The sequence below is a fragment of the Urocampus carinirostris genome, chromosome 5 (genome assembly GCF_059441175.1).
Source record: "Urocampus carinirostris isolate Australia breed hairy pipefish chromosome 5, RoL_Ucar_1.0, whole genome shotgun sequence".
In the NCBI taxonomy this organism is placed as follows: Eukaryota; Metazoa; Chordata; class Actinopteri; order Syngnathiformes; family Syngnathidae; genus Urocampus; species Urocampus carinirostris.
This window is the reverse complement of record NC_142353.1, coordinates 39,651,902-39,678,048: the sequence shown is the minus strand read 5'-3', so window position 1 is coordinate 39,678,048 and position 26,147 is coordinate 39,651,902. Positions and strand designations below refer to the sequence as shown.

Here is a 26,147-nt window from a genome sequence, read left to right as displayed (position 1 = left end):
GACGATGACTAACCAACACGAAAGGATGTAGCGGTTTTCGTGTACCCTGAGTATAAAAGCCGCCACCCGCCAAAGCAATCCAAAGAGAAGACGAAATGCTTTCCCTTGCCGTTCTCACGACCCTTGTCTTCCTCGGGCCAGGTCAGTACTCACCTTTGCATTCAATAGTTTTAATTTTTAGAATCGTTTCCGAAGTATTTTGGGAATTTACAGGCGACGCTGCGGAGATCATCGGCGGGAGAGAAGTGAAGGCTCATTCGATGCGTTACATGGCGTTGCTCCGGGGATCAAACTGCGGTGGGGTTCTCATCCATCCGCAATGGGTCCTCACTGCTGCCCACTGTAACGCGTAAGACATGTTTTGTTGGTAGCTAACGTAGCATTGTATCAATCGTAAATTGTTTGTATTTATATTTATATATTTCAGTGAAAACCACTCAAAGTGCTTTACAATGTGCTTCACAGTCACCCAAAGATGTGGTCGAAGCTACTTCTGCCATCCAATAGGGATTTATTAAACTGTAATCATTCCCAAAAGCTTGATACTCACTGATTAGTCGGCACCAAACCTTTTATGATACATATATATTGTATATTATTAATACAACAAAATAAAAAAACAATTGTTTATGTTTTAGCACTCTTCTTTATACCTGATGGCATTAAATCTAGTTTTGGAGTAAAATAAACCAATATTAATTTTCAACAACACTCATTTTTTTAAAGAAGATGACAAAGCAAATTTTCGCCGAACAAGACAAAACTAGCTAGGAGTATTTTATTTTTTTATACTGTTCATACTATTTGCACATGCTAATGGATACATGCTACCGGCTACTTGCTGTTATATTAACAGATTCATGCTAACGGCTACATGATGACCGGTCAAGCTCACAACTCATGCTAACAGCTACAGGCTGAGAGCAACATGCTAACGAGTCATGCTAAAAGCTAAATGCTAACAGCTACTTGCTAACAAATTATGCTAACAGATGCAAGCTGACGAGTTATGCTAATGGATACATGCTAACGGCTACGTGCTAACAAGTTACACCAACAGTACATGCTAACGAGTCATGCATACAGCTACATGCTAACAGGTTATGCTAAAGAGTGACGCCAACAGCTAAATGTCAACAGCTACATGCTAACGGCTACATGATGACCAGTCAAGCCAACGACTCATGCTAACAGCTACGTTAACAGCTGCATGCCATCAAGTTATGCTAAAGGCTACATGTTAACAGGTACATCCTAGCTAGTTTCATGCTAACAAATTATGCCAACAGCTACATGGTTTCAAATTATGGGAATGGATACATGCTAACGAGTCATGCTAACTGCTACATCTTAACAGGTTATGATAACTGCTACATGCGACCATGCTAACTATTTATGCTGACTCCTACATGCAAACGGCTACATGTTAATGAGTCATGCTAACAGCTACTTGCAAATTTGCCTATGGTTAAATTTAATGTGGGACAGTGACCCAATTGTGCCACCCCTGGAAACTTCCCTGGGTACCATGGTGACCCATTGACATGAATGGGCCCCATGCTAAACATTGATTTGAGCTATTGTACCAATGGTAATTTTTACAAAAAAATCATAGGTCGAGAAATGTGTATTCCATTTGCATGGTGGAATACCTACTGAATGTTTGTCTGACAACTTGCTGCTATGCTGTGCTTTATGGGACTGGTTTTCGTCCACATTAGACAACATAGTGCCATCTTGTGGTCAAACACCAAACAATGGGGACTTTAAGGAACTTGAGCTGTTTCGTAAGGAAGAATGGGCTTATATTTCAGTTTCTAGATTAGACACAAGACTTGAGATTGCCGCAAAAAGAGGTTGCTCAGAGTACTTACTCAAAGGGGGGCAATACTTTTGCAACACCTACTTTTCCATTTTTTATCTCATCTTATCTCATCTCATTAGCCACACCGCTTATCCCCAGTAGGGTCGCTGGGTGCTGGAGCCCATCCCAGCAATCATCGGGCAGTGGGCAGGGGACACCCTGAACTGGTTGCCAGCCAATCGCAGGGCACACAGGGACAGACAACTCGCTCGCTCATTCACACCTAGGGACAATTTGGACCGGCCAATTCACCTGTAATGCATGTTTTTGGAATGTGGGAGGAAACCGGAGTGCCTGGAGGAAACCCACGCAAACACGGGGAGAACATACAAACTCCGCACAGGAAGTCTGGAGCTGGATTTGAACCCACGCAGGAGGTTCCCAAGACATGAACTACTTTCTATCTACTAGCTTAATACACAATGCTCAACAAAGTGTGTTTCTATTCACGATTGTGTCTCACATCTTGTTGATTATCGTTTTTTATCTATGGGTTCGAAACCGAAGTACGTTTTCGGGGGTGGGGGGTCAAGACTTTTGCAAGTCTTGATAAATACTCTTTTAATGTCATCACGTAGACTTTTTGCCCTCAGGGGTGTCAAACTCATTTTAACTCGGGGGCCACACGATAGAACAAACATTCTGTTGGGGGCCAGACTAGTAGATTAAAGAGAAAGAAAAAGAGAGATAAAGAAATAAGAGATAGAGGGAGGGAAAAGTAGAGAGGGTGGGACAAAGAAAGAAAAAGAGAGGGAGGGAGTGTGAGAAACAAAAGATAAAAAGTCGTGAGAGAAGGGGAAAAGAAAGGGAGAGGAAGAAAGAAATCCAAAGAGAAATAGAAAGACAGAAGGAGGGAAAAGGGAAAAGAAAGCGCAAAGGGTATCAAGAGAGAAAGAGAAAAGAGAGAAAAGGAAAAAAGGAAGTTAGGCAAAAGAAGTTAACAGAGAGAGAAAGAAACAAAGAGCAACAAATGAAAAGAAAAAGAGAGACACAGAGAGTGAAAGAGACAGAGACAGAGAGTGGGAGAAAAAGGGTGGAAAAGATAGAGAGAGACAGAGAGAGAGAAATAAATAAATACAAGTACAGTGTCTTTGTGAGAAGCACCTGGCTTTGGCAACATCAAGTTGACATATTTCAACCTGCAGCTTGTTTTTCTCTTGCGCTTCTCTGAGTGTTGTCTCGCGGGCCGGATTCAATCCCTTAGCGGGCCTGATCTGGCCCGCGGGCCGCCTGTTTGACACCTGTGACGTAGAGTGTTTTTTTTTTCGTACGAACAGTAGCAAGAGCGCCTGGCTCGGCGTGCACGCTATCGCCGACTGTGAGGCGGCCGGCGAATCGGAGACGGCCGTCTGCCAGAAGAGAAACATCCGAGACCGAGATAAATTTCCTCATCCCGACTTTCAACATTTGTTGAAGGGCGACGACCTCATGTTGCTCAAGGTGACTGTCTCTTTTTTCCCGCCAGATTTACAGAAACAATTCATTAGAGCGGGGGTGCCGAACATGAGGCCCGCAGGCCGGATCAGGCCGGGCAACGGATTGAATCCAGCCTGAAAGATAACGCTGGGAGAAGTGGAGGAGAAAGATGAGCTGTGGTTTTAAATATGTCAAAACAAATGTAGCTGTGTTTGACTGTTTCTCACTTTGTCGGTGTCTTTCTCACTTTCTCTCTCTTTCTCTCTTTTTATGTTTTTCTCTCTCTCTCTCTCTCTCTCTCTCTCTCTCTCTCTCTCTCTCTCTCTCTCTCTCTCTCTCTCTCTCTCTCTCTCTCTCTCTCTCTCTCTCTCTCTCTCTCTCTCTCTCTCTCTCTCTCTCTCTCTCTCTCTCTCTCTCTCCTTTCTTTCTCTCTTTCTTTCTCTTTCTCGCATGCTCTTTTTCTCTCTCTCTCTGTTCTCTTCCTCCCTTTTTTCTTTTCACTCCCCCTTTCTCTTTCTTTCTCTTTCTTTCTCTTTCTCTTTCTCTCTCTGCTCTCTCTTTCTTCTCATTTTTTTCTTTCCCTTCCCCTTTTTCTTTGTCTTTGTCTTTGTCTTTGTCTTTTTCTTTCTCTTTCCCTTTCCTTTTTTGCTCTCTCTATATCCCTCTTGCTTTCCCTCTTTCCAGTCTCGCTCATTCACTTTCCTTTTATGCCATCTCATTTTCTTTCTTGTTCTCTCACTCTTTCTCTCTTTCTCTCTCTCTCTCTTTCTCTCTCTATCTTGTGCTTGTTTTCTCTTTCTCTTTAATTCTCTGTTTTCTCACTCTCTTTCTCTCTCTCTCTCTCTCTCTCTCATTCTTTGTTTTCTCTTACTCTCTCGCTCTCTCTCTCTCATGCTCCATTCTCTTTTCTTGCTCATTCTCTGTTTTCCCTCCCTTTCTTTTTCCCCCCCTCTCTCTTTCTCTCTGTTGTTCTCTGTTTTCTCTCTCATTCTTTCTCCTACTGTGTCACTTTTTCCCTTCTTTCTCCCTGTTTCTTTCTCTTCCACTCTCTTGTTTCTCTTGCTTGTTCTCTTCTTTCTCTTTTTTCTCTTTTTCTGTTTTCCTTCTATCTTTTTCTTTTGCTTTCTTTATCCCCTTCTCCTTTCTCCTCTCTCTGTCTTGCTCTTTTCCTCTCTAGTTCTTTCTTTTTAGCTTTCCTTCTCTTTCTCTTTCTCTTTTTCACTTTTTTTCTCTCTCTCTCTCTCTGTCTGTTTCTTTCTCCTTCACTCTCTTGTTTCTCTTGCTTGTTCTCTTCTTTCTCTTTTGTCATTTTCTCTCTTTCTGTTTTCCTTCTATCTTTCTCTTTTACTTTCTTTCTCCCCTTCTCCTTTCTCCTCTCTCTGTCTTGCTCTTTTCCTCTCTAGTTCTTTCTTTTTAGCTTTCCTTCTCTTTCTCTTTCCCTTTCTCACTTTTTCTCTCTCTGTCTCTGCCTTTGTTTGTCACTCTCTTTATGTTGTTCCTTTTCTCTCTTTTATCTCTCTCTCTCTTTCTCTCTCTCTCTCTTTTCTTTTTCTCTCCCTCTCTCTTTTCTTTAATCTCTCTTTAATCTACAGGTCCGGCTCCCATGAGAGGTTTTTCAAACATTTTAAAAAATTTTCTTTGCCCTCATGTAGGTTTTAGATCAGGGGACGGTGTCATAATAGTCTGTCGTTTGTTAAAGTCCTATGTGTCTCCTTCTGATTAAGGGCCAAACAAATAAACATGACTGAAATTGACTCATTTCCAGCTGGAAAAACCAGTGAAGGAGAACAAGACGGTGAAGCGTTTGAAGCTACCCACCAAGGGCAAAGACCCAAAAGCCGGCAGTCGCTGTTTGGTGGCCGGCTGGGGCTGGACCGCCACCGAGCCCCCTGTCAGGTCCAACGTACTCATGTCCGTTGACGTGACGGTCATCCAAAGGCAAAAATGCAACCAGTATTACAACAAAAGGCCGGAGATCACGCAGGGCATGGTTTGTGCCGGCTCCGACGGCAAAAAGGAAGTAGGGGTCTGCAAAGTAAGCGTCATTGTGATCATACCTGTCAACCCCCAGGGCTCTTTTTTCAAACGTGTTTATTTATGTAGTTTAACATGTTATATTGTACATGTCTTTCGTTATATCATATATATTGTAACATTATATATATGAATATATATATATATATATATATATATATATATATATATATATATATATATATATATATATATATATATCTCATCTCATCTCATTAGCCGCACCGCTTATCCTCATTAGGGTCACGGGGGGGCTGGAGCCCATCCCAGACATCTCCGGGCAGAGGGCAGGGGACACCCTGAACTGGTTGCCAGCCAGTCGCAGGGCACACAGGGACAGACAGCTCATACGCTCATTCACACCTAGGGACAATTTTAGACCGGCCAATTCACCTGAAATGCATGTTTTTGGAACGTGGGAGGAAACCGGAGTGCCCGGAGGAAACCCACGCAAACACGGGGAGAACATACAAACTCCGCACAGGAAGTCTGGAGCTGGATTTGAACCCACGACAGGTTCCCGAGACATGAACTGTGGTTAGCACGTGTGCGGCACAGTTCTAAGGTCTTGGGAACCTCCTGCGTGGGTTTAAATCCAGCTACCGGACTTACTGTGCGGAGTTTGTATGTTCTCTCCGTGCTTGCGTGGGTTCCTCCCACATTCCAAAAACATGCATTTCAGGTGAATTGGCCGGTCCAAATTGTCCCTAGTTGTGAATGAGCGAGTGAGTTGTCTGTCCCTGTGTGCCCTGCGATTGGCCGGCAACCAGTTCAGGGTGTCCCCTGCCCACTGCCCGATGATTGCTGGGATGGGCTCCAGCACCCCCGCGACCCTACTGAGGATGAGCGGTGTGGCTAATGAGATGAGATGAGACCTTCCACACATGCTGCCAACCATTAAGTAGAATAAAAATCAAAAGTCCAATTCAATACAGAAGAGAACATATTTAAGGCATTTTAAAACTGAACTTTAACCCCTTCGTATAGACAATTTCTAGTTGGATTCATTATTTATTTTTAACATTTGGGGAAATACATAATAGTCCTATATCTTTTACATTTAGTCAAGTAAGGAACTTAATATGCAGTGGTTAACGCGTATGCGGCGCAGTTCTGAGGTCATGAGATCGAACCTCCTGTGTGGAGTTTGCATGTTCTCCCCGTGCTTGCGAGGGTTTCCTCCCACATTCCAAAAACATGCATGTCAGGTTAATTGGCCGGTCCAAATTTTCCATAGGTGTGAATGAGTGAGCGAATTGTAAGTCCCTGTGTGCCCTGCGACCAGTTCAGGGTGTCCCCTGCCCACTGCCCGAAGATAGCCGGGATGGGCTCCAGCACCCCCGCCACCCTACTGAGGATAAGCGGTGCAGATAATGGATGGATGGATATACATTTTCTTATCCAAATGATGAATTCATTTTCTGCATTAAATTATTGTTGTTAATATACTGATAAAGGGATAACCACAAACCTGTCTTTTTTCATTTTCTCATTTAATACTTCCTTTTTTTCTTAACTTCTTTATACAACATAATAATTCGTAATATAATGCATCAAAGCAAGTGAGCCGTTTGAGAGCAGGCTCACTTTAATGAGTTGAGCCAAAAAAGCCGGTTCTCTAAAAGGAGACGGACTTCCTATCACTACACAACTATGACATGAAATCCGAGGCGGCAGACGCATGCACACAGTAAAAAAAAACAAAAACATACCGAGATAGAGGCTACCGCGGCGAACTCGTTTGACTTGATTGATTTTCCGTTTCGTCATAGTCGGTGTATACCGGATGGTACCCATAATTGACAAATTTGCGTTTTTCCGTACAGATTTTCTCGTACGTCGTACACGTCTTAAAATGCATAATAAACGTACTTTGTACGGAAAAAACGTACAGGTTGACAGGTATGTTGTGCTCATGCTGGCTCAGGTGTAGCTCAGATTTGAAGTCGAATGGTTTCTGTCCTCAGGGCGACTCCGGAGGTCCTCTCTTGTGCAAAAAAGCTTTGGTGGGGATTACTTCATTCGGGCCCAGGAAGTGCGGGATTATTACCCGTCCTGGAGTGTTCTCCTTCCTCTCGACGAAACAGCTCGAATGGATCAGAGACACCGTCAATAAAAAAGAATTGTAATCGTGTCTTTTGTACAGATTTCTGACCATTTCAATAAATGCGGAAACAACCATTATTTTGCTTACGCTTCTGGATCTCGTGTCATGAACCAGAACAGGATCAGGACCCAAACGCGTGACGTTCTCACACGAGCTTTTTATTTTACGGGAAATGGGGAGTCATGCACCATAGGCAGCAGTCTGGCGTAGAAAGACAGGAAGCCAGAGACCGACGAGATTGATATCGGACGGGACAGACAAGACAGATAATGAATCAGGATATCGAAAATAAACAGGACAAACTAGACGGGAACGAAAACAGGAGAAAATAATAAACAGGTCAAAAATAGACGGGAACTAAACTGAAAACCGATATTAAACAGGACAAAATACACGGGAACAATACCGTACAGGAAATACCAACAGGGACAGGACCGAGTCGAAACCAACATCTTGCGGCGAAGAAGTTTGTTGACGGGCTGACAAAGGAAGCGTGAGAGCGCCGAGCTTAATACAGACGGAAAGCCAATCGAGCTGCAGCTGGCGCCACACGGGCAGGGCCAATTGGGCGCCATGGCAACCGTGACATCTCAGACAGTTCATGAATTTGTATATACAAATAAATGCTTTTTAGAAGTGGATGTGAAAGGTAAGTAATTCTTAGAACACGGGTCAGAACAGTGAAAAAAAAAAAATGAGAGAGCCATACCATTGTCATGATTGCTGATTCAGGGCACCTGTGACTGCCCAATTGGCGCCAACAGCCCTGAGCGCTGATTGGTTCAGAGACTCTTTTTAAACCACTGGCTTCCAAGAGGAAGCCGTCAGACTGTTTGCGAACCTATGCTCCCAGCTAGGCAAGCTCATACCTTCCGACATTTTCCTGCCCTGTTTTCTCCTGCCTGATACCCGTTGCCGACCTGTTTCTGGACCCGTTTCTCCCCTGCTCCGCCATCCCGACCACCGGCCTGTTTTGCCCTGTTTCCTGCCTGATATCTGTTGCCGACCTCTTTTCTGGACTCGATACCGCCCTTGCTCTCCTGTCCCGGCTATTGACCAGTATCCCTGCTGCCTACGATTATCCTCGCTCGACACGGTGCCACCTGCTACCCGTGTCCGTCGATCATCGGATCGTGGAAGCAAGCACTGCTCTCTCTATCAATAAAACTGAGTAAACGAACGCTATTGGGTCCTGTCTCCGTTTCTGGCTTGTGACACATGCAAATAAATGCTTTTTTAGAAGTGGATGTGATGTCAGGACCAGACGGAGACAGGACTCACTTGCGTTGCGTTTGTCACAAGTTTTATTGGAAGAAAGAGAAAGGGTTGCACCCACGATCCAGTGATTGCTGGACGCGGGAAGTTTTGGAGCAGACCTTATTGCCTCGCCCCAGAAATATAAAAACAAGATACAGAGGAATATTGGCAGGAGAGGGAGAAGCCGTTTCTTTCATTTGTCAGTGTCCAAAACAGAGTTCTCATTCGTCTAAGAGACAATCAGCTTTCTTATACCCTTTTGGAGCAGACACATTCTTAGTACGTCCCCTCGTGATAACGCACTTGTTTATCTCAAAATGCACGCTACCAGGAAATGACAATGTTTTTCCCCAGAATGTATTCGTCCTCTTTCGATTCTCTAAAGTTACACCATTTCCAAGAAAATCGTTAGGGTCGGCTTGACACATCCAATTTCCTGACTTGACCGCTTGTTCCACGCCAAGCAGAATGTTATTACTTAGCAAGCCCAAGTCGACTGTTATTAATAATAACACTCGCTGACATTTAAACTCGGGAGAACTGAGCCTGGAATTTCCTGGAAGCTCCGACTCCATTAAACCACAACAGAAGCAGGTCGCTCTGAACGCGGAAGTGGATCTTCCGTGGCGAGCGATGGCGGTGTCGGGAACGGAAAAACGGGTCAGTGGCCGGGACAGGAGAGCGAAAACGTGGTCAGGGTCGGGAGCGAGTCGTAAGTTGGGAAAGGAGAGTAGACGTGGTCAGGATCAACGGGTCGAAGCCAGGGAACAGACGGGAGCAAAAAACAGGTGGGAGTCAGGGTCGAAAAAGGCTTGCCTTTAACTGAGTATCGCAGATGGACTGACCAAAGGGGACAGATAGGAGTGGGTTTAAATAGGGACAGGGAGCCAATCAGAGTCCTAGGCAGTTGGCGCCAAAGGAGCGGGCACAGGTGATTCCTATCGGTAATCATGATATGTGAAAGGTAAGTAATCCTTAGAACAGGGGTCCCAAGGTGCCATAAAAGGAAAAATATCGAAAAAAATAAAATAAAATGAGAGAGCCATACCATATGCACATTTTATTTCACTGTGTGTAATTTAATGATCTGATCAAATCTGTAAAATATACAAATATACCACTCAAAATTTGTTTCCCTCCCTCAGTTACTTTGAAGTGTTGAGGCTCATTTTGACCGCCATGAATTGTTTCAAAACAGGGTGCAAGCAAAGTTCCTTTATAAAAATGTCACAAAATACTGCAAATGAAAAGGACATCTTCGTATTTCTCTTCGATGCAGACCGCACTGAGCGAGAGAAAGGGAGTGCCTCGGGCTGTGTGCAGAGATCCACCCACCTTTAACGGACACCTAATTAAATCGCTCATAGGGTTTTCTCATGTTTTTAGTCATTTACAGTTTTATCAGTGGGATTTCATCATAAAGTATTTCAACATTTAACACACATATTTCAATTAGCTTCCATTAAAAGGGTTTCTTAACGACCTAGTGCCAAAACAGGGTGTGTTGGTGTGACACCCTGGCTGTAAACTGTAGTTGAGAATGTGTCCTATATATTTATTTGCATGATGATGAGATGTGATTTATGTGACCCAAAAGGCCTTGTTCTGAAAATCTGATAACATGACAAGAATAATGTGAAAAATGTTTCGGTTGTCAACGGAACAGGACCAAGATAAGCTTGGTCTTTGCCCCTCTCTGCCGTTTTTTTTTTTAACTTTTTATCCAAGCTGTTGATTTTCAACGTGTTTTAATCTTGCATATGATGAACAGTGGAAAAAAAAGAAAATGTCAATCACTCAATTCATCCATACATCATCCATCCATCATCCATCCATCCATCCACCTGCCAACCAACCAATCAACCCACCAACCCACCAACCAACCAACCCACCAACCCACCAACCAACCAACCAACCAACCAACCAACCAACCAACCAACCAACCAACCAACCAACCAACCAATCAAACAACCCACCCACCCATCCACCCATCCATCCATCCATCCATCCATCCATCTATCCATCCAATCAACCAACCAAGCAACCTACCAACCAACCCATCAATCAATCTATCTATCTGTCACTCTATCCGTCTGTCTCTGTCCGTCCATCCACCGACCCAACCACCAATCAACCAACCAACCAATTAATCAACCAACTAACCCATCTATCCATCCATCCATCCATCCATCCATCCATCCATCCATCCATCCATCTGTCAGTCCGTCTGTCTGTCTCTGTCTGTCCATCCACTGACCCAACGACTCACCAACTTACTAACCAACCAACCAACTAATCAATCAACCAACCAAACAACCCCTCCATCCATCCGTCCATCCTGCATCCATCTGTCTGTCCATCCACCCATCCATCCATCCATCCATCCATCTATCCATCCAATCAACCAACCAAGCAACCTACCAACCAACCCATCAATCAATCTATCTATCTGTCACTCTATCCGTCTGTCTCTGTCCGTCCATCCACCGACCCAACCACCAATCAACCAACCAACCAATTAATCAACCAACAAACCCATCTATCCATCCATCCATCCATCCATCCATCCATCCATCCATCCATCCATCCATCCATCCATCCATCCATCTATCCATCCAATCAACCAACCAAGCAACCTACCAACCAACCCATCAATCAATCTATCTATCTGTCACTCTATCCGTCTGTCTCTGTCCGTCCATCCACCGACCCAACCACCAATCAACCAACCAACCAATTAATCAGCCAACTAACCCATCTATCCATCCATCCATCCATCCATCCATCCATCCATCCATCCATCCATCCATCCATCCATCCATCCATCCATCCATCCATCCATCCATCCATCTGTCAGTCCGTCTGTCTGTCTCTGTCTGTCCATCCACTGACCCAACGACTCACCAACTTACTAACCAACCAACCAACTAATCAATCAACCAACCAAACAACCCCTCCATCCATCCGTCCATCCTGCATCCATCTGTCTGTCCATCCACCCATCCATCCATCCATCCATCCATCCATCCATCCATCCATCCATCCATCCATCCATCCATCCATCCATCCATCCATCCATCTATCCATCCAATCAGCCAACCAAGCAACCTACCAACAAACCCATCAATCAATCTATCTATCTGTCACTCTATCCGTCTGTCTCTGTCCGTCCATCCACCGACCCAACCACCAATCAACCAACCAACCAATTAATCAACCAACTAACCCATCTATCCATCCATCCATCCATCCATCCATCCATCCATCCATCCATCCATCCATCCATCCATCTGTCAGTCCGTCTGTCTGTCTCTGTCTGTCCATCCACTGACCCAACGACCCACCAACTTACTAACCAACCAACCAACTAATCAATCAACCAACCAAACAACCCCTCCATCCATCCGTCCATCCTGCATCCATCCGTCTGTCCATCCATCCATCCATCCATCCATCCATCCATACATCCATGCATCCAACTGCCCTCCCCTAATTTTGAGTTAAATATTCAAAAATTCCTCTTTGACAGTAGCACACAAAACTAATCTTTAAACTCTCCTTGGTTGAGTTGGACGTTTTTTCACAGTAGTTTTGTTTTCGCGTCTCATTGTGACTCATAAAATGTCAACAGGTTTTTTTGTCCTCAACATATTTTTCTTACGCACGACCACACGAGACCCTCATGACGGGAACCGTCACCGACCGAGGTGCGAAGTCTGCTGACTTTTTGGGTTTCTGCATCCCGCCAGAGCGTATAAAAGGTGCGATCTAAGGTGGTCTTCAAAAAAAGGCAAAATGCTTTTGAGTGACTTTCTGTTGACGGCGGCTCTCCTCACGCTCGTACCAAGTCAGTAAGAATCGTCGCGATCGCCGATCATCGATTTTTCACGCCATCTTTTCGTTTTCAGGCGAAGCGGCGGAGATCATCGGCGGTAAAGAAGTGAGACCCCACTCTTTGCCTTTTATAGCGCTGCTGGTGGCAAAAAGACCAGACTGCGGGGGGGTTCTTATCCATCCGCAATGGGTCCTCACAGCTGCTCATTGTCATAAGTAAGGCATCGTGTGTATCATTTGACCACTTGATGTTGCCGTGTTGCGTACTACAAGTAGGATCATCTCAATGGTCGTAGGAAAGCTTGACTGTGATGGATATTGGCTTAGCAATACTTCAAATTTAAAGCCTGTGAGCAAAAACTGTCACGGACCAGGAACGGAGACGGGACCCAATTGCGTTCGTTTTACTCAGCTTTATTTAGAAGGAGGAAAGGACTTGCATCCACGATCCAATGATCGTCGGTCACGGGTAGCAGATACCTGGGAACGTGGAAGTGGCACTTCCGTGTCGAGCGAAGGTAGTTTTTGAAAGCGAGAAAAAAACAGGTCGATGGCCGGGGAGCAGGAGCAAAACATAAACGGGTCCAGAAAAGAGGTCGGCGACGGGAATCGGACAAAAAACAGGGCAGGATAGAGTTGGAGAGTCACAAAAGCTTGCCTAGCGTGTAGCATAGGTTCGCAGACGATCTGACGAGTGTTTACAGGAAGAAGGGGGTTTAAAACGGGTACCACAGCCAATCAGCGCCAACGGAGCAGACTCAGGTGCCCAGCTTTAGTAATCATGAAAACACAAACGTTAAAGCAAAACATGTAGACGGAATATAACTGTACTCACATACTTCCTTTATCCATTGCAATAAAAAACAGGGAAAATAGTACAAGGAGCGTGTGGCTCGGTGTACATGCCATTGACCAAAGTGAGCCGTCCCGTCAAATAAGAAACGTCAAAGTCCAAGTCCTTCATCCTCGATACGAACGTCCGTCAAAGGGCAATGACCTCATGTTGCTCAAGGTAAGAAAGAATTCCACGTGGATTTTTCTTTGAGTTTTATTTTATTTTCACAAACTACAATAAAACCCTTAATTGGCCAGAATGTCCGGACCAAAACGGAACCAGGACCCATTTGTGTGGCGGTTACCACAGGTTTTATTGAAAGAGAGAGGAAGGGTTGCGCCCACGATCCGGTGTTCGTTGGGAGCAGGAAGCAAGTCGCTCTCGTACTCGGATTGTGATCCGAACTCGGAAGTGGATCTTCCGTAGCGAGCAATGGCGGTGTCGGGAGCGGAAAACTGGTCGGTAGCCGGGACTGGGAAAGCAAAACGTGGTCGGGGTCGGAAACAAGTCGTAAGGCGGGACGGGATAGTAGACGTGGTCGGGATCAAAAACGGATCGTAATTCGGTATGGAAAAGCAGACGTGCTTGGGATCAAAATAGGTCGTAGCGGGAGACAAACAGGAGCAAAAAATGGGACAGGTGGGAGTCGGGGTCGAAAAAGGCTTGTCTAGTATACACGGAGATTCGCAGACGGACTGACAACCGGGGATTGACAGGACTCGGTTCAAATACTGACAGAAAAAGGGAAATTATAACTTAAGGGGCTGTTGTAAATTCAAAATCCCAAAGGTAAGAACCACCAGGAAAGGTATGTGTGTGTCTGTGTGCGGAGTCAAACTTTGGAGCAATTTACAAGAAGAGATCAAACAATGCCCAACTATTCACGTGTTCAAATTGAAATACAATAAAAAAATTACAGGGACAATACAGAGATGAAGAAAATGGGTTATGAGTGATACTAGAGATTGGAAATACTGCGTTTACAACAATAGTTAACCTTGTTGTTACCGTTACTATTATTATATCATAACTGTTATTGCTATTGTTGTTATTATCATTGGTGTCACAATGTTATTTAGTGACTAGTAGCATTATAACGTTAATAGATGGGTACTACGATGATTAGTATATAAAATATATGTCTATTGTTATTCTTATAATTATTGATATCCGACCTATGTAATATGTATATCCGTGAGATTTTGTTATATTTAGACACAAAAGAGGAGATATCTGTAAAATGTAATTAATAGGAAAAATGAAGGGGTAGGGAAAATAAGCTTCTTACTACTGTCAGGACCAGATTGGAAACAGAACCCAATTGCGTGACGTTTACTACAAGTTTTATTGAAGGAAAGAGGAAGGGCTCCGCCCACGATCCGGTGTTTGTTGGACACGGGAAGCAAGTCGGATTCGGACTGGGTTCCGAACACGGAAGTGGATCTTCCGTATCGAGCGGTGGCGGGGTCAGGGAAGGAAAAACTGGTCGATAGCCAGGACTGGGAGAGCAAGGCATGGTTGGGGTCGGAAACGAGTCGTAAGCCAGAACGGGAGAGTAGACGTAGTCGGGGACAAAAAGAGGTTGTAAGCCGGGACGGAAAAACAGACGTGGTCAGGAGCAAAACAAGTCGTAGCCGGAGACACTGAGGTTTGCAGGCGGACTGACAACAGGGGACGGACAGGACTGGGTTCAAATAGTGACAGGGAGCCAATCACCACCCGCGGCGGTTGGCGTCAAATGAGCGGGCACAGGTGAGTCACATCAGTAATCATGACAACTACCCCTTTTCGAACATGTTATGTTACATTATTTTTTTTGTTGAGTCATTGTTTTTGTCCTGTTTTTTTTTTTTATAATGTTCGAAATGAAGTTTTCATTCATTCATTCATTTCGGGCTCGGTTACCAAATCAAGTTAATCCGTCTGGTTTGTGCGGGTTCGGGTTTGTATGCCCGCGACTCGGGTCGGGTCTGGCTGAATTGTAGATGTATCGATTTCATGCGTCTTATCATGTGGAAAATGCGGTACTTTTGAATTTCTCAATTCAAGTTGGAGAAACCGGTGAAGGAGACCAAGACAGTAAAGTGTTTGGCGCTCCCCAGTAAGGCCAAAGAACCGAAGGCCGACAGAAGCTGTTTGGTGGCGGGCTGGGGAGTTACGAGCAACGTGGCAAAGTACATGTCCAACGTCCTCATGTCCGTCAACGTGACCGTCATCAAACGAAAAACCTGCAATTCCGCCGAGTATTACAACCGGAATCCGGTCATCACTCCGGGGATGATATGTGCCGGTTTTAGCGGAACCAAGGTGGCGGACACCTGCAAGGTTGGTTTAGGACTTTGCTTTTTTTTTTTTACTAGAGTTAATCCAAGATCCGTGTCAAGTCTCATTGAGTTTTGTCTTCAGGGGGACTCCGGGGGTCCCTTTGTGTGCAATAATCATCTTGCCGGGATTACCTCTTTCGGACGAGGGTGTGGTCTTCGGAAAAAACCCGGAGTCTATTCCTTCATCTCCACTAGACAACTGCAATGGATCCGAAAAACCATGAAGAAGAATCAAATGTAGTTTTTCTTCATTCATCTTTTTAATAAAGTTGGAGTAAACTTACTTCCGGAGAGTTTTCTTTCAGTGAGTTTTTGTTCGTGTTAGCGGTCTGGGTTCTGTTGGACCCTTTGACCACTAGGGCAGGGGTATCAAACTCATTTTAGCTGGGGGCCCCATGATGGAAAAAAACTCATGGGGGGCTAGTTTAGTAAGTTAAAGATAAAGAGAGGGGGGAAAAAGGCAGATAGAGGGAGAAAAGAGGGAAAGAGTAAGTGTCATGGTCGCCGCGGCGACCGGTCTGCCCCACCCCCTGGGCACCAGCTGAAGCAGATCAGCTAATTGCGTGGCTGCTACTTAAGGTTGGGTTGTGGGTATTGCGGGTGTTGGCTCATTACACCTTTTCTGTTCTGTTATGCCCTGTCCTGTTTAGTTTGAGTCGGAGGAAACCTGTACATAACCATTCTGAGTGTAAGAATGTTTTTGTTCTGTTTTGTCCCGGAGTTTTTGGACGACTTTTATTTTGTTAAATAAAAGTTATGATTGTCTACGCAATTGAGTTCTCCCTTCCTGCCTCCGTTCTGGTCCGGTCACCCCTTCCACCTCGTGACAGTAAGACGGAAAAAAATTGAGAGAGAAAGAGAAAGAGACAAAAAGAAGAGATATTGAGAGAGAGAGAGGGAGAAAACGAAGAGAGAACAGAATAGAGAGAGAAAAAAGCAGAGAGCAAGGAGAGTAAAGAAGAGAGAAAAGAAGAGAAAATGAGTAAAAAGAGAGCAGGAAGTAAGAAAGTAAAACAAGAGAGCGAAACCAAGAAGAAAGATAGAGAGCGAGAGAGAGGTGAGAGAAAAAGGGGCAGGCATAAGAGAAAAAAGAAAGAGAGAGAAGGAAGACAGAGGGAGAGAAAATAAAAGAGAGAGGGAGAAAAGAAAAGAGAGCGGTATAGAGACAGAGAGAAGAGAAAAGATAAAAAGGAGATAGAGGGAAAGAAAAGGAGGGGAGAAAGAAGAGAGAATAGAATAGAGAGAGAAAATAAGAGAGAAAAATATAAAAGAGGGATCAAAGGGAGAGAGAAAAAAAGAACAGAGAAAGAAGACAAATAAAAGAAAAAGAGAGAGAAAGAAGAGCGAGAAAAAGAAGAGAAAGTCAAAAAAGAAAGAGAAACTGAGAAAGAGATCAAAAAAGAAGAAAGAGGGAGAGAGAAATGAGACAGGGAGAGAGACAAAAAGAAGAGAGTATTTATATACAAACTACCTGCTTGTGAGTCAGTTCAGGGAAATTTATTATAAGCAAAGGTGGGTAGTAACGGAGTGCATTTTACTCCATTACATTTACTTGAGTACGTTTTGGGAAATCTTGTTCTTCAAGGAGTATTTTGAAATCCCTACACTTTTACTTTTACTTGAGTTAATTTGTGAAGGAAAAACGGTATTTTCACTCCGCTCCATTAGGCAGCATTGAAGTCGTTACTTCGTTACTTAATAAATCCCCTTCACATAAGTACGCGTTGCCTATATTTTGACGGATACTTCCGGCCGGCGCTGCCAAGTTTAACCAATCAAACGTAGCAGCCTCGTCACGTGACCCTAATCAACTTCAGCGGGGGAAATTTAGTTTAGGATGAAACGAATCGAAAATGTCGCTTAGCGATTCCGACTACGAAAACACAGAGAAGAAGGAATACCCCTGGCCTCACATCAAAAGCATGTTCCCCTTCAAAAAGGTGCGAAACACTAGCTACAATATGCAATGTCTCCTTTATTTGAGTTCATGGGCTCGCTTATTGCTCTGCTTGCAGAGCCTGTTAAGATAAACTCGGTGCTACATGTGCTTAATTTATTGATGTATACGATTTTTTTAAATGTTTCTTAAATCACTTGAATTTACAATTATTATTTTTATCTATCTATCTATCTATCTATCTATCCTGGTCATATTCCTCGAGAGGGGTGATTGACAGCAAGACATATAAATACAAAAACAAAGAAAATTAAAAAAGGGAAAAAGTAGCAAAAAGACACACAATGTCTTTTTGGGGGACCATGGCCAACCCAAAATGCGGCACACAAGAAAGCAGCCATGTCACTTGGGTCAGGGTCACTTTTCTGTTCAACAGCAGGGCCCGACAGCTTTCACTGGTTTACCCCTGCCGCATCATACAGGTGCCCTGCCCATCCTTTAGAACGCGTCCAACATCCCACTATCCTTTCACAACACCTTTCCACTCATTCCTATCACCTAGTTGTTTAATCTACTTTTGAATTAAATGTATTTTTTGCTGATTAGATGAACTTTGATAGTTTGATCCGATTGGTTGTTTTAAAATAAACAATACGACGTTGCTACAGTTACTTAGTACTTGAGTAACCTTTTCACCTAGTATTTTTTTACTTTGAATAAATGAATGAAACTTTTATTTCGAACATTCCAACAAAAACAAAACAACAAATAAAAAAAAACACAAAAAACACACACTAACAATGTTATCGTACATCGTATTCGAAAAGGAGTAGGAAGAAGCATATGCTTATTAAATACTAACCCCAGACTTCATTAATAATTGTGTCTCGCCGTTAACTCTTCTGTGTATTTACATGTCAAAAATAACTGAATATACTGTACATCTTTATATTGGCCCTGTGGATACACAGTCTCTTCATTATCATCATCACTATCATCACTACTTTCATCACTTTTTTACCATCATCATTATCATTATTGCATTATTGCTATTTCCATACATATTCCATGTATAATTAGATTATCTATTATGATAACATGGTTCTCTTAGGTGCTCATGGTGAAACTGACCTCTATGTGGTGTGTGTTTTGTGGCATACAAGTATCTTTGGACCTGCTACCTTAGGGGGTTCGCCTTCAGGAGGCAGGACCACCATTCTTGAGTGTACTGATCCGTGCATTAAAAAGACAAGCCACGGGAGCCAGATGCCTCCAATGTCAAGCTCCCGCTTGTCTGTCCTAACTCTGAGATGTGAAGAATATGTCTGTTTTGTGTTCTTTTTAAGATGTATTTATGTGATTGTATCCCCATTTATTTAGTTTTTGTTTGTTTTTCACCATCCTCACCAACATATTTATTCACCTCATAGTTTTTTTTGTTTGTATAGGTCCGGATTGTGATTGATTAACATAATATAATGGTGACAGTTATATAATAAAAATTTTCAACAATAGCAATAAGCATAGACATATAGTTAGTAATAATAACATAATAGTCATGATAGTCGTTGCAATAATAAAAAGCTTAATTATTAGCATGACCCATCTATCGATAAGGCTTCTGGTCACGTTACTTTTACTCGAGTAAGTTCAGATTCAGATTCAGATCAGATTCAGATCTACTTTATTGTCATTCTAGTACACGTGTATACAGAACGAAATGTCGATACATCTGACCCGCACAGTTTCCTCGAATGTACAGATATAAGTAAAAGTTGTATTGTATTATGGCTACGTATAGTATTTTACCATACCATAGTGCCGATAGTGCAAGAGGAGTAGCTAACCAGATGTGCAAAATGGGCATTCAGGTTAACAAGTCAGGTAAACAGTAACATTAACACTGTAACAGTAACGCTGTAAGTACAATAGTGCAGAGAGCAAATGTGCAAGGAGTGGCAAGCTATAAAGAACTGCCAGTAGTGCAAAAAGTCAGATTAGCAGCCGTTAAGATTTAGGTTAACTATATGTTAGATTGACCATTTAACAGTCTAATGGCCAGGGGGACTAGACTACTGCGGAACCTGGTGGTCCTGCACCGCACACTGCAGTACCTCTTCCCAGAGGCTAGCAGAGTGAACAGTCCATGATGGGGGTGAGAGGGGTCCCCGATAATGTTTTTAGCATGGGATAGGCAGCGCTTCTGGCCAATGTCCTGAATGGAGGGAAGTGTAGTCCCGATTATTTTCTCTGCTGTCCTCGTTACCCTCCTCACACTACCCCAGTCGGTAGCGCTGCAGCCTCCACACCACACAGAGATACAGCTGGTCAGGATACTTTCTATGGTGCCCCTGTAGAATGTGATGAGGGAGGGTGGGGGCAGGTGGGCTCTCCTCATCCTCCGCAGGAAGTACAGGCGCTGCTGCGCCCTCTTAACCAGTGATGCAGTGTTCACGGACCAGGTGAGTTTGTTTGTAATGTGCACCCCTAGGAACTTGATACTGCTGACAACCTCCACAGCCTTGTTGTTGATGCAAAGTGGGGCATGGTTGGGCTGGTTTTTCCTAAAGTCGACAATGATCTCTTTAGTTTTGTCAACATTCAGGACCAGGCTGTTGTCCCTGCACCAGGCCACCAACTGCTCCACCTCCTCTCTGTAGGCCAGGTCGTTGTCGTCCCTGATGAGGCCCACCACTGTTGTGTCGTCAGCATACTTCACAATGTGGTTTGTGGCGGACCTAGGGGCGCAGTCGTGTGTCATCAAGGTGAACAGCAAGGGGCTCAGGACAGATGTTCTGACCTATCCGCACTGATTGGGGTCTGTCACTGAGGAAGTCCAGCAGCCAGTTCCGCAGGGGGGTGTTGAAACCCAGGAGTCTCATTTTGTCTACCAGATGTTGTGGGATGATGGTGTTGAATGCTGAACTGAAGTCCAGGAACAGCATCCGCACATGGGTGTTCTTCTCCTCTAGGTGTGTCAGGCTCAGGTGATGCGCAGAGGAGATGGCATCCCTGGTGGAGCGGTTTGTCCGGTAGGCAAACTGAAAGGGGTCGAATGAGGAGGGGAGACTGGAGGTGATGTGCTCTTTAACCAGTCTCTCAAAGCACTTCATTATGATAGGAGTCAGTGCAACGGGCCGGTGTTTGGATGACTACGTTTACTTCCACTTGAGTACTGTAATATTATTCTGAAATAACAGTACTTGAATAAAAGTTTCAGCTACTTTACCCACCTCTGATTATAAGTATTAATATTCAAAGGATGCCAATCACCCCGTATTTCTTCTTGTTTATCAATTTGATCATTTATATTGCATTTGTTTGCTTTAAGATCCTGCAACATTGACAGACTCAAACTACATTACTGAAAATGAAACCTTTTATTACAATAAGTTGACTTGAAATAAATACACAAGGTGTCTTTGTTATGTAGAGCTTCCAGTCAAGCCAAGTCATGTTTATTTGTATAGCCCTTAATCACAAAGAGTCTCAAAGGGCTGCACAAAGAGTCTCAAAGGGCTGCACAGATTAAAGACTATTGCAAACTACAGACTATTATGACATTGTCCCCTTATATTGTCAACATAAAATATAGGTTATTCATATGCTATAGAATAGAACTGTGTTTTAAGCTTAAATTTAGATTGAGGTTGCAGATTGAATCTCAGGGGGCAGAGCATTCCACAACATCGGGGCCCGAATAGAGAACGCTTTTGAACCTGCGGTTCTCTTCTTGGCTCTTGGGATCACTAGTAGACCAGCATTTTCAGAGCGAAGGCTCCGGACCAGAACCTTAAAATCACATCTTAAACTAACAGGGAGCCAATACAGGTTAGCTAAAATCGGGGTCATGTGGTCAAACGTTCTTGTCTTATTTAAAAGCCTTGCTCCAGCATTTTGTACCAGCTGAAGGCTCTTGATTTTGGACTTCGGGAGACCGGAGAGTAGTGCATTACAGTAATAAACAGACGCGTGAATTATAATCTCCGCATCCGACTGAGACAGCATAGGGCGAATTTTATCAATGTTGCGGAGATGGAAAAAAAGCTGTTCTAGTAATATTCTTAATGTGTGTTTGAAAGGACAGATCGGGGTCAAATATGACACCTAAATTTTTGACTGAGTCACTCTGGGTGATTTGTCAATGTTCAGAGCTGTTTTTGAGAACAAGTCATGGCATTTAGAAGGACCAATAACTAGTATTTCAGTCTTTTCAGAGTCAAGGCGCAAGAAGTTGAGTGACATCCATTCTTTTATCTCAGTGAGGCAGGCCTCCACAGTTTAGTGTGGCAGATTCCTTCATCGGAAGATATACTATACTACCAGTACTGTATACTACAGTGCTCCTGGCGTGAGGATTTTGAACATTGTTGTATTACCTGAAAAATATTTCATGCCTCCCCCTTCCTTCCTAGATAATACATGAGAAGAAACCTTGAGTTTATGAGAACTCTTTGAGCTCGATGTTCTCAAGATGATGCACACAGGATGTGATGTGGTTAAGATCGCTTCACAGGAGGTCTGAACTTTGGTCGGTGGGTTTCGACACCACCAACGCTCAGGAAGTACAAGTACAAAAAACCTGAACTGAATACTTGTTTTTATGACCACAATCCATAATCTTAAAGGAGCTGCATGGAATTCTTTTAACTCGCTGCCGCCATCTCCTGGTTGGTGTCATCATTGCAACCTATGTGAAGCTCTGTATGCCTTGGATAAACTTGCTTGAATAAACTTTTTTTTTTATCTTCTTGGGGTTAGGGTTGCTCAAGCACCCCCAAATTCAACCCAAGAAACACCCAAAAATTACTAAAGGATAGGTTTAAATAGTATAATAAACGTTTTGTAAAAACAACTGCAGCACGGCGGCGCAGTGGTTAGCGCGTGTGCGGTATAGTTCTAAGGTCTTTGGAACCTCATGTGTGGGTTCAAATCCAGCTACCGGACTTCCTGTGCAGAGTTTGTATGTTCTCCCCGTGCTTGCGTGGGTCTCCTCCGGGCACTCCAGTTTCCTCCCACATTCCAAAGACATGCATTTCAGATGGATTGGCCGGTCCAAATTGTCCCTAGGTGTCTGTCCCTGTGTGTCCTGCGATTGGCTGGCAACCAGTTCAGGGTGTCCACTGCCCGATGATCTCTCGGATGGGCTCCAGCACCCCCGTGACCCTACTGAGGATAAGCGGTGCAGCTGATGAGATGAGATGAGAAGTAAAAACCAAATAAGAGATAAGAAAATGAAACTTTGAACAACGCAGCATTGTAAACACACCACTGCCTTGAAATGGTTCAGTCCATTTGATTCCTGGAGTCTGTGGAGGCTCCAGTGTATTACGGTGAGAGTATGTTATACAGTGGTTATGTTAAACAACTATTTTACCACCAGATACCATGAATTTGTTAGCTGTGTGTGTGTGTGCGTGTGTACTCAATTACAAATAAATAGGTAAAAACTGGGCATGGTGACACTCCTGAAACGGTGTTAAATGATACTAAATCACTGTTAACCAGTCAGACACTCTGGGTGTTCAGCACCCCAAAGCTCCAAATCTAAAGTCCCCCTCGGGTTGGACTGTACAGTACTTGAAACAGACCTTTTATTCCAATTTTCTTGCGACGTTAACAAATCAAAACCAAACATAATAAAACCAAAACATTGCGCGGATGGGTACTCATTCACTCAATAGGCCCCAATAGTGATTTAATTTTCAAGAAGCAGTGACAAATTTGTAGAGATATTCGCTGCATATTACAGAAACCCCTTTTGACAAACTCATCCTAATTAAAAATACGAGTTTCTATTGTCAACAATGTCCTTAATTCTTTCGTTTGATAGAATTTTCCTTGTCATGTACATATATGTAGTTAGTTAGCATCAAATCACTTGCATTATTTATATTTGTGTCTATTATCTTCCATCTGGACTGAACAGTCATTATCTATATATATCTGTGAACTGAAAAATCCATAATTTAAAGCTAAAATTAAAATATGTTTAGAATATTGCTTCTTTCATGATAAATGCTAGACACAATATGAGGCTATGTCGAATTGATTTGGGTGGAAAACAGTGAGCACTACCTGGTGGCCAAATAGATAACCACCGAATTAGATTCTGAACCTGATAAATTAAAGCAATTTGTTCCACACATATTCAATACAGAGGTCTCTCGGTTTTCACAGTTAATTGAGAATCCGCACCTTCATAAAACCCTTCAAAGGGTTAAACCTACCCCGAGTTGACGTCATTACCGACTGAGTATACGACTTTAACAAAATAACAATTATAGATCTACAAATAATAACATAACACATAATCGCAGTCGACTAGATGGTTTTATTGTTGTTAGACAAAAGTAAAACGAAATTAGAGGGTTTTTCCTTTCAGAGTAAGAAAGCAATTTAGAGAGCGCTGGCTAGCTGCGCGCTAAGAGTTTTGTTGTTGTTGTTGTATATATTTTTTCATGAAGTGAACAAGCCCCCCAATTCCATCCCCTAATGCTGAGCGCCAAGCATGGAGGCAATGCGAATCAATATTGTAAGTCTTGGGTACGACTTGGCCGAGGCTTAAACCTGTGACCTCCCAGTCATGGGGCGGGTGTCCAACCCTAAGGCCACCGAGCTGGTGCTGCGCGCTAAAAGAGTCCAAACTGTAGCGGTTTCCCCCCAGTTCTAGCTCCAGGTCATTTATTTCATGGTTAAGGGGATCTGCCGTTGCTGAAAGTTAGGCTCCCCAAGGGTAGCTTGTGAGGGTTGTTAGCTTAGCCATAGCAGTGAGCCGGACCTTAAGATTTGCTATTGCTTTCTCTCCAGACATCTATTTATCTATCTAGGCATCTACAAATCTTTTCATCTAAGTCAATTCCCAGACACGATAACAATCCATGGAGCACCTGGTGGTGATCAGCATTTCTTTGCGTTTTTCTTTCGTCAGAGTCCCATGAATGCATTTATTTTTAATATAACGAGCTGCTAAAAGCTAGCCTCAGCTATCCTTTCCGGATACCTTGATATCAATGACAATAAAGACCATTCCATTAAATGTCCGCCAAGGAGTGAAAGAGCGAAAACTGAAATGTACAGTAGCAAGGGGTCTTTGTATACTAAATGGCATAGCTATTAGCTAAATTTGTCGTATAGTGAAGGTGAATTTCATAAAAAATATGAAAGACTAAGAAAACAATTAGACAAAACACTCGGTTTTCAAACCACTATCAAGATGAATTGAGAGCCAACGTGTATTTACCGGTCTGTTGTGAAATAATCTACGAAATCGGTTGAAGGCGAAAAAAAATATTCCAATGCCTCACCGGATGTTCGTTTCCGGGACCAGACTGAGTATTTGGACTTTGAAAAACTAGAGCTGGAGAGAAGCATATTTAAACCAGAGTTTAAATAGGATTTGCAAAATGGAACTTTAACAGGCAAAGAAAGGAACCAACATATTATTCAAAAGCCTTTTGTTAAAACAGCCATATTTTAAAGGTTGTATGATAAGGTAACGGTGGAAGACCATTGCTGGGAAAGTACTGATATGAAAGGATACAGTAAGTAAATACTTCAGTCAAACACAGACGCTGCCCTAAGTTGAATTTGTAAGTTGCTTCAGTGCTATATTTTGTATGGCATGTATGTTTAAGGTTTATGTAAGTATGTTTAAGGCTTGTATAAGTAACCTGTATTGTTTTGTACTAAAATATAAACATTTAATAAAATAATATGCCCTTAAAGATGAATAAATTTAAGTTTAATTTACTCTTCGAAGATGAGCTTCAAGAGTTACGCGACTTCTTCCACCGTTGTAAAAAGTGGCCGAAAAAAGCGTTCCAACCATTTTCTCAACCGCATCAAGCTTTCTTAATCCGCTCGCCTCTTCTTTACAATTTACACAATTCACATTGAATGGATCCACAAGATATTAAACAATAAAAATGTAAAAGTTCTCAGCACGCTGGAGATGCAGTATAGAATGTTTACACACGAGCAAGGAAGAGGAAGCGGATTTCTTCTTCGGGGTGGATGCTGGGTGAGCTCTCACAGCGCCACACGCCGGTAGTGGCGGAAAGAAGCACTACAGTACTGTCCAGTACTCGGAAAAAGGTGCTCACAATACATAACATAACTTACAGCAATGTCCGGAAATTATAGTATCTACCGTTTTCCGTAAGTCGAATAGTCATAAGTCGGAGGAACAGACTATTTCGATAATCAACAAGGTCAACTTCGAAGTCACACATAAACTGACTCATAGCGTAGATGTCAATAACATTTCGCCCGTCTCGATTTACGAGAGAAAAAAAAGTTCCATAAAAAGGTAAACAAACGGGAGATAAAAGCGGCAACCGCACCCTGAAAATTCCACGCGGCCCCTTGTATGAACTCGCCTTGAACGGTCTCAGGTTGACCGCTGCTGTGTTTACCTGGTTGCCAAGGCGACGCGCACAAAAAATCTCCAAACTGCACCACACCCATACGGATAAAACACGAAAGTCACTTTAAAACGCCATTCGATGACTTTATTTCCCACTTAAACGCGTACTTTGCGGTTGTAATCGTTGCATGTGACAAAAAACACACAAAAG

The 26,147-nt window shown here is 43.2% G+C and overlaps 2 protein-coding genes across 2 annotated transcripts; both read left to right on the top strand.

Moving 5' to 3' along the window:
• Positions 1-7,495, top strand: LOC148366378 (granzyme A-like). The gene is made up of 5 exons (XM_088335211.1): positions 1-141; positions 214-349; positions 3,142-3,304; positions 5,046-5,315; positions 7,282-7,495. Exons 1-5 carry the CDS (start codon positions 96-98, stop codon positions 7,441-7,443), a joined length of 777 nt encoding a protein of 258 aa, XP_088191337.1. The 5' UTR covers positions 1-95; the 3' UTR covers positions 7,444-7,495.
• A 4,933-nt stretch (positions 7,496-12,428) lies between these two features.
• On the top strand, positions 12,429-15,948 carry LOC148366377 (granzyme A-like). Its single transcript, XM_088335210.1, has 5 exons — positions 12,429-12,525; positions 12,587-12,728; positions 13,380-13,524; positions 15,397-15,672; positions 15,754-15,948. Exons 1-5 carry the CDS (start codon positions 12,474-12,476, stop codon positions 15,910-15,912), a joined length of 774 nt encoding a protein of 257 aa, XP_088191336.1. The 5' UTR covers positions 12,429-12,473; the 3' UTR covers positions 15,913-15,948.
• Positions 15,949-26,147: the final 10,199 nt, after the last annotated feature.

Bases quoted from the DNA above. Each gene is read 5' to 3' on its own strand.
- LOC148366378 (XM_088335211.1), top strand. From the start codon at position 96: ATGCTTTCCCTTGCCGTTCTCACGACCCTTGTCTTCCTCGGGCCAG. The intron at 142-213 runs GTCAGTACTCAC...GGGAATTTACAG, and splicing joins CCTTGTCTTCCTCGGGCCAG to GCGACGCTGCGGAGATCATC. The intron at 3,305-5,045 runs GTGACTGTCTCT...ACTCATTTCCAG, and splicing joins ACGACCTCATGTTGCTCAAG to CTGGAAAAACCAGTGAAGGA.
- LOC148366377 (XM_088335210.1), top strand. From the start codon at position 12,474: ATGCTTTTGAGTGACTTTCTGTTGACGGCGGCTCTCCTCACGCTCGTA. The intron at 12,526-12,586 runs GTCAGTAAGAAT...TTTCGTTTTCAG, and splicing joins TCTCCTCACGCTCGTACCAA to GCGAAGCGGCGGAGATCATC. The intron at 12,729-13,379 runs GTAAGGCATCGT...AATAAAAAACAG, and splicing joins ACAGCTGCTCATTGTCATAA to GGAAAATAGTACAAGGAGCG.